Consider the following 6,381-nt stretch of genomic DNA (forward strand, 5'->3'; position numbering starts at 1 on the left):
AGAAATATCTTGCTGAGTACATAGAACGGGATGGGAAATACTTATACCACACACTCCCCTGAACAATTAAGTCAAATGAGATCAAACATTGCATTTTCCTATATTACAGAATAATAACTGTTCCAGTATCAACATTTCAAGGATCATATTTAACATAATTGACAAAGGAAATGATTAAGCATTTAAACTCACACTGCACAACATTAAGTACCAAAAAAAAATCACACCTAAGAAATAGATTCTAATTTTCAATTCCAACATATTCATGAGCACTGGCATTACATGGAGGCAACAAGCAAGAAGATTATACTTCCCAATCAGACTGGAAGATGTGCCTGCAGTGAATGGAGATAAAACCAAACTGACTCATGGGCTGACTAGGCCCACCCAAAGTTTGTATGTTTACATACAGAAGTACATGAACCAGTAAATGTTTGACACTAACATTATGGCAATTTACACATTCTGCTATAACAGTCACGTTCAACCAAATTACTCCACTTCAAAGATCCGTATATTCAAAAGACAATATGCACATTCCCTTGTACAGACATCTCTCCTATTCCTGCCACGGAACTCCTAATTAACTTCAAATGGAGGTTTCTAACAATAAACACTGCCAAAAAAAAATCAATACTTCTTGCTCATTCCACTGCCCTCAAAATAGAGGCCAGCCCTCAAAATCCACTCACATTCTAGGAACAGTTTCTCAAAGTAAATCTATCAAAGTACAGATTTGTCACCATATAAAACCATGGGCAATCACAGTACAAGAAACACAGTAGAATCAATGAAAGACCTCACCCAACAGGATGGACAACGTGCAAAGAATATGGAACCACAAAAACTGAAAGAACAAGTAGTAAATAAATATCAAGAACATGAGATGAATACTCCTTGAAAGTGAGTCCACAGATTGTGGGAACATTTCAATGATGGGGCAAGTGAAGTCATCCCCTCTGGTTCAAGAGCCTGATGGTTGATGGGTAATAGTTGTTCCTGAACCTGTTGGTATGGGACCTGAGGCTCCTGTACCTTCTTCCTGATGGCAGCAAGCACTAAGAGTGCATGCCTGGATGATGGGGGTCCTTCATGATGGATGCGGCTTTTTTTCGCTGTGTAGCTGTGCTAATGGTGGGACGGCTTTACCCCTAACAGATGGGCCAGGTCCACTATTTTTCTGTGGGCTTTTCTGTAAAAGAGCATTGGTGTTTCCATACCAGGTTGTGATGCAGTCAATATAATTTCCACCACACATCTAAAGTAGTTTGTCAAAGTTTTAGATGACATACCAAATCTTCTCAAACTTCTAAGAAAGCAGAGGCACTGCTACGTTTTGTCCGTAATAGCATTCACATGCTGGGCCCAGGACAGATCCTCTGAAATGATAATACAGAGGAATTTTAAGTTGCTGACCCCCTGAACCCCAGTGAGGGAAGGCTCATGGACCATCGGCTTCCTTCCCCTCAAGTCAATAATGATCTCCTTGGTCTTGCTAACACTGAGTGAGAGGCTGTTACGGTGGCACCACTCAACCAGGATTTTCAATCTTTCCTATATGACGATTCATCACCTCCTTTGATTTGGCCAATGACAGTGGTGTTAGTGGCAAACTTAAATATGGCATTGGAGCTGTGCTTAGCCTCACAGTCACAAGTGTAAAGCAAGTAGAGCAGGGGGCTAAGCACACAGCCTCGTGGTGCACCCGTGCTGAGGGGGATCGTGGAGATGTTGTTCTGCTCCACCAATAGATTTCTGAAAAGACCATCCACACCGCCTCATTACTCCTCTTTGGCAATTGTAACTTAGTAATTTTAATGTCTTGCACTGCTTTGCTGCCATAAAACAACAAATTCCATGACATGTATCAGTGATAATAAACCTGATGCTGAAGACCCAACAAGCAAAACTAACACCTCAAATGCCACCAGGAGCCATGAAAAGCAGATCTGCTTCACCAGTCTGTGCAGAGGTGGTGTTGGTGCGTAAACAAAGGTAGTTCATAAGTATTGCTTCCATTCGACATGGTAACTTTCATGGATAAGAACACATGAAATAATGCGGGCAACACATCCAGGATTCTCAATTCTAATGGGCATCTCAGTTAACAAGAATGGCTAGCTATGTGGATGAGGTGTCAGACAACTGCTAACATCTGTGGAATTACACCTCAGCAACAGGCAACATGTTCTTTAGAAGGGAGAAAAATCAAAAGGTACTTCCTCCCTCGTCCACCACCCCCCAAACATCCTGTTTCCCGCATGCCTCATGCATCTTCCAAGGTCTCAATAACCACTGAAACAATTCTATTGCCTACCAATTCTTATAACCCACCTAAATACAGCACTTTACTCCCATTCTCCTTAACAAAATTGACTAACACAGGCTTAAGAGAAAATTAAACCCACACAAGCACAGTGCCCTGAAGTCTTGAAAACAACACAACAGTTTATAAACAATACGCAGTAAAAGCAGCTACACACATCAAATTTTTAATCACAGAAATTGACAAGAATTTACACATTTCAATAACTAAACAGAGCTATGTGCTACAAATTGCAAACAGACCCGGCACAGTACGATTTAAAACCGATAAACTATAAACAATTTAATATTTAACCAGATCCCAAACTTACATTTTAGCAAGGGATGCCTGTTGCTACTATAACCCTTTGTGTTGATACCAATTTATCAGTAACGTTTGTTATAATGTTGCCTAAAAGTTACAACAGAAGCCACAGAATTAAGGTATCACAAAATATATTTATGACTGGGAACAATGTGGGACACTCAAAATTATCTACTTACCACCACCAGGAGTGTAAAAACCCAGGAGGTTCTCCTAATGTAATATTTTTCTCCCATCGTATCTGTAAACCAAAAGCAAAAAAAAACCTCAGAATAAGTCCAGAAGGAAAACGGAGAGAGGGGTTGTTGTCGGGGGAAGACAGCATTCAAAACTAGACAGATGAATAGAATTTTTTTTTGTTTTGTAGCCACAATAAATGGCAAAAGGTTAACACAATTCAAAATGGAGGCGAGATTGTCCGCCTGAGAAACAAAGGCTAAAGCGGAGTGATGGAGACATTGAGTTACCTCTGAGAGGAAGGTCTGTGCAGATTTCTGTGCCCCGACATGAAGCAGATATTCGTACACGTACAAAGCCAACCTGCAGGCGAAGGAGACACAAAGGAGCCGGTTACAAGGCTATCTATTTATTACAGCGGGAATGCGGAGCGAGAGGGAGAAGAGGGAGAGAGCAAGTGAGGATCTGGAGGGGGGGTGGTTGTCATCGAGCGACGCTGCACCCAACCAGACCCGCCGGACACAATGTTTCATTCAGCTTCTTCAAAGAAGCGGAAACGCACAGCGTGCAAGTCAAAAACAAATAATAATAGTAATAATAATAATAATGAAAAGCAATTTAATCCCTGAGATTTGCAGCGGCCGCTGCCCGGCCCCGGGGAGCCTGTAAACGCTGAGAAATTCCGTGTATTCTGAATAACAAAAATTAAACTTACTTTTCTCGAGCTTGCCCGTCCGAGGGCACCGCCGAACCTTTGCTTTTAGCGAACATGCTTTTTGGGGAAGGAGCTGCCTGGCGTCGGGCACCTGTCAAACCATCAAACCCGGGGCGACCCCATCGCCGCGTCCGCGCACGCAGCCCAGCCCCGGCAGCGGAAAGGGCGGCCTTGACCCCGCCTTCTGCGCTAGAGTGACAAAGAGATCAATCAATCAGAAGCCGAGTCTGGACGTCAATCACTATATTTGACCAATTGTTACAAGCCTTTGTACGTCAATCACTCGGGAAGGACTCTCCCCTCCGCCAATCAAACTCAGGTGAGTGGGCGGGTGTTTCCCGGTGGAGTGACTGGCCAGTTTGGTTACTGAGACGGACTACACTGATTGGCTGTTGAGATACATCGACAGGGGGGAGCCTAGAAACAGCGTGTCCAGGAGTTTCTAAACCCCCTCTCCCTCCCCTTACGCTATTCCGGGCTAGGACAGCATCCCCCCACACGATGGCTGTTGTAAAAACCTGGGACGGAATCAGCATTTGGTATAAAGTCCACACCGAAAATAAATACTGTTCTTTATCTATCGCATTCATTGGGTAAACTTTCTGGATTATTTCTTTCTGATTGTTTTCTTCTCTTAAAGGGCGGTGTTTCGTAGCCCATTTAATAATGTAATAGTACTGCTTTAATAAACTCAATCGCTCTCTCCACCACCTCATTCCTCCCGCCATGCCCTCAGGCACTGTAAAGATGTTAGGTTCGTACAGAGTTAACTGCAGATCTGTACAAAACCGGAATCTAATTATTCGGTTTGAAATCAATGTTGTAAAACCTGCAATTCACATGATCAGGAGCGCATGTAACGCAAATCATGTGCTTCAGGTGAAAATGTAACATGTGGAGAGGCAGTCAAACCACCAGAATACTACTTACATCGTCGCCAATTATTAGCAGTATGATAATATCGTATACCCACTTTTACGCGGTAAAATCGTTTTTCCTTCTTTTCAAGGCTCGTTGGGGTGAATAGAAGTAAAGCAAAACTCTGAGATTGAACAAAACCGGTTTACATGCACGTGATGTGCAGTAGTTTTCCATTCAGTCGCGTATGATTTGAAGGACTGAAAAAACACTCCGGGACAGGCACAGGGAGCGGGGTATTTATCAGTCAGGATATCACAGTTCGGAGCAATTGCAGATCCCCATCGAACTTCATTGGAAAAAGCCCAAGCCATCTACAGGATTACAATGAAATTTAACTGTATGGACCCCGTGTTAACTTCTTCAGCTTCCACAGCATGATTTATACTAAATAATTCAGCACTAGCTGCCTGTGCATGATGTACAAACATGTGTTGACTAATCGGTTAATTCTGCGACCACAACCAGAATTATAGCATAAATCTTTGCATCTTGTCTTTGGTCGATTTTTAAATTACTTATGTGTGTTTGTACAAGATCTGTTTGCGTTTAACAGTAGACATCATGGTGTAACCACATGAAACACAACTCCTTTTAAAATCTGCTTTGTGAATCAAAGATATAATTCACCGACACTTATGGACGTTACAATTCTCAGTTCAGAATTTAAAAGAGCTTCCTTTATGAACAATGACTACAGTAAGCCTTGGAGTAAGTTTCTGAAATCTTAAATCAGATCCATCAAAGGTCTTTATTTTAAATCTCCCATTAGCATTAAAAAGTACCAGGCAAAAATATTTCAATGTACCACATATTGGCTTTCTGAATTTAAAATCTTCATTTATTAACTTTTATTTTCTGTTAACAGTTTTGAATTAAAGTGCATTCAAAACCATACATGAAGGAGTGTAAAGATACTGGCTGTAATGTCCACATCTTTTCTAAACAGCAGTTAAATACTAATTCAGTAGGACCAAGATTCTTTTCTCCTCCTGAACATGGCATTCTACCGCATTATTGGGGTCATGCAGAGGATCTAATTATTTGGTTTTTAAAACTTGCAAATTCCTGCAGATGTACCTGGAGTGGTGCACTTGAGGAGAGACAAGATAAGCTAGGTTTGTTTTCCCTGGAGTAGAGAAAGCTAAGAAGAGAACTGATGTGGATGCACAAAGTTCTGAGAGAAATAGATAGGATCTATAATAAGAAACCTTTCTCCCTATTAGAGTTGCCCTTGCTCGGAGAGTGTAGACTTACGGAAGGGGTGGAAGATTTGGAGGGGATTTGAGAAATGTCTTCATCCAGAGGATGGCTGAAATCCAGAAAGCAGATGGCAAGGCCAGGTATTAAAGATTGGATTTGTTTAGATAAGTAATTAATATGGATTTAATTACCGACTCATACATCCTTGAGATGCTGGAGGAAAAAACAGAATCCGGAGGAAGCCCACTCAGACAGCAGCCAAGGTCAGGATAGTACCCAGGTCTCTGGTACTGTCAGGCAGCCAGCTACTCTTCGAGATGATGCAACCTTATATCTAACAGGCTTGAAACCAAGCAGGAAAATAAAATCGGACCTGCAAAATGCTTCGTTAGTCAGTAGTAAATTCATAAATGGCAATGGCTTAAAAAGTGTAGGAGACAATTCATTAAGCTTCCCGAATTTCAAACACATGGATGAACAATTGTGGATAAAAAGCAGCAGTGTCCCTGGGCTAAGCCAATACTTTTAATTTATGTTCACCGCAGACCGCATGCTCATTCAAAAGAAAAGCTTGAGACACTATTTTATCCTCAAATACCAAAACTACTTCTATGGGTGACCGAAACATAGAATTTGTCCTTTCCCAAATAAATTAGTTATTCAAATTAGGTGAGAATGCCAGATTACTGTCATCAAATGAACAAATTGTTTGTCAGTTTCTATTTAGAATCGGACTTAG

At 41.5% G+C, this 6,381-nt stretch overlaps 1 protein-coding gene across 4 annotated transcripts in view; it reads right to left on the minus strand.

Moving 5' to 3' along the window:
* LOC132402069 (single-stranded DNA-binding protein 3) overlaps positions 1-3,688 on the minus strand; it is a 165,277-nt gene extending 161,589 nt beyond the window's left edge. For 3 of the 4 annotated variants that reach the window (XM_059984613.1, XM_059984610.1, XM_059984611.1), the window contains exons 1-3: positions 3,522-3,688; positions 3,097-3,169; positions 2,809-2,870 (exon numbers count right to left, since the gene is read on the minus strand). In XM_059984613.1, coding sequence (XP_059840596.1) covers positions 2,809-2,870; positions 3,097-3,169; positions 3,522-3,577 — 191 coding nt within the window. In that variant the 5' untranslated portion in view covers positions 3,578-3,688. The remainder of the gene's footprint in view (positions 1-2,808; positions 2,871-3,096; positions 3,170-3,521) is intronic. The other variant, XM_059984612.1, reaches the window with a different exon arrangement.
* Positions 3,689-6,381: the final 2,693 nt, after the last annotated feature.

This window comes from Hypanus sabinus, chromosome 11 (genome assembly GCF_030144855.1).
Source record: "Hypanus sabinus isolate sHypSab1 chromosome 11, sHypSab1.hap1, whole genome shotgun sequence".
Lineage (NCBI taxonomy): Eukaryota > Metazoa > Chordata > Chondrichthyes > Myliobatiformes > Dasyatidae > Hypanus > Hypanus sabinus.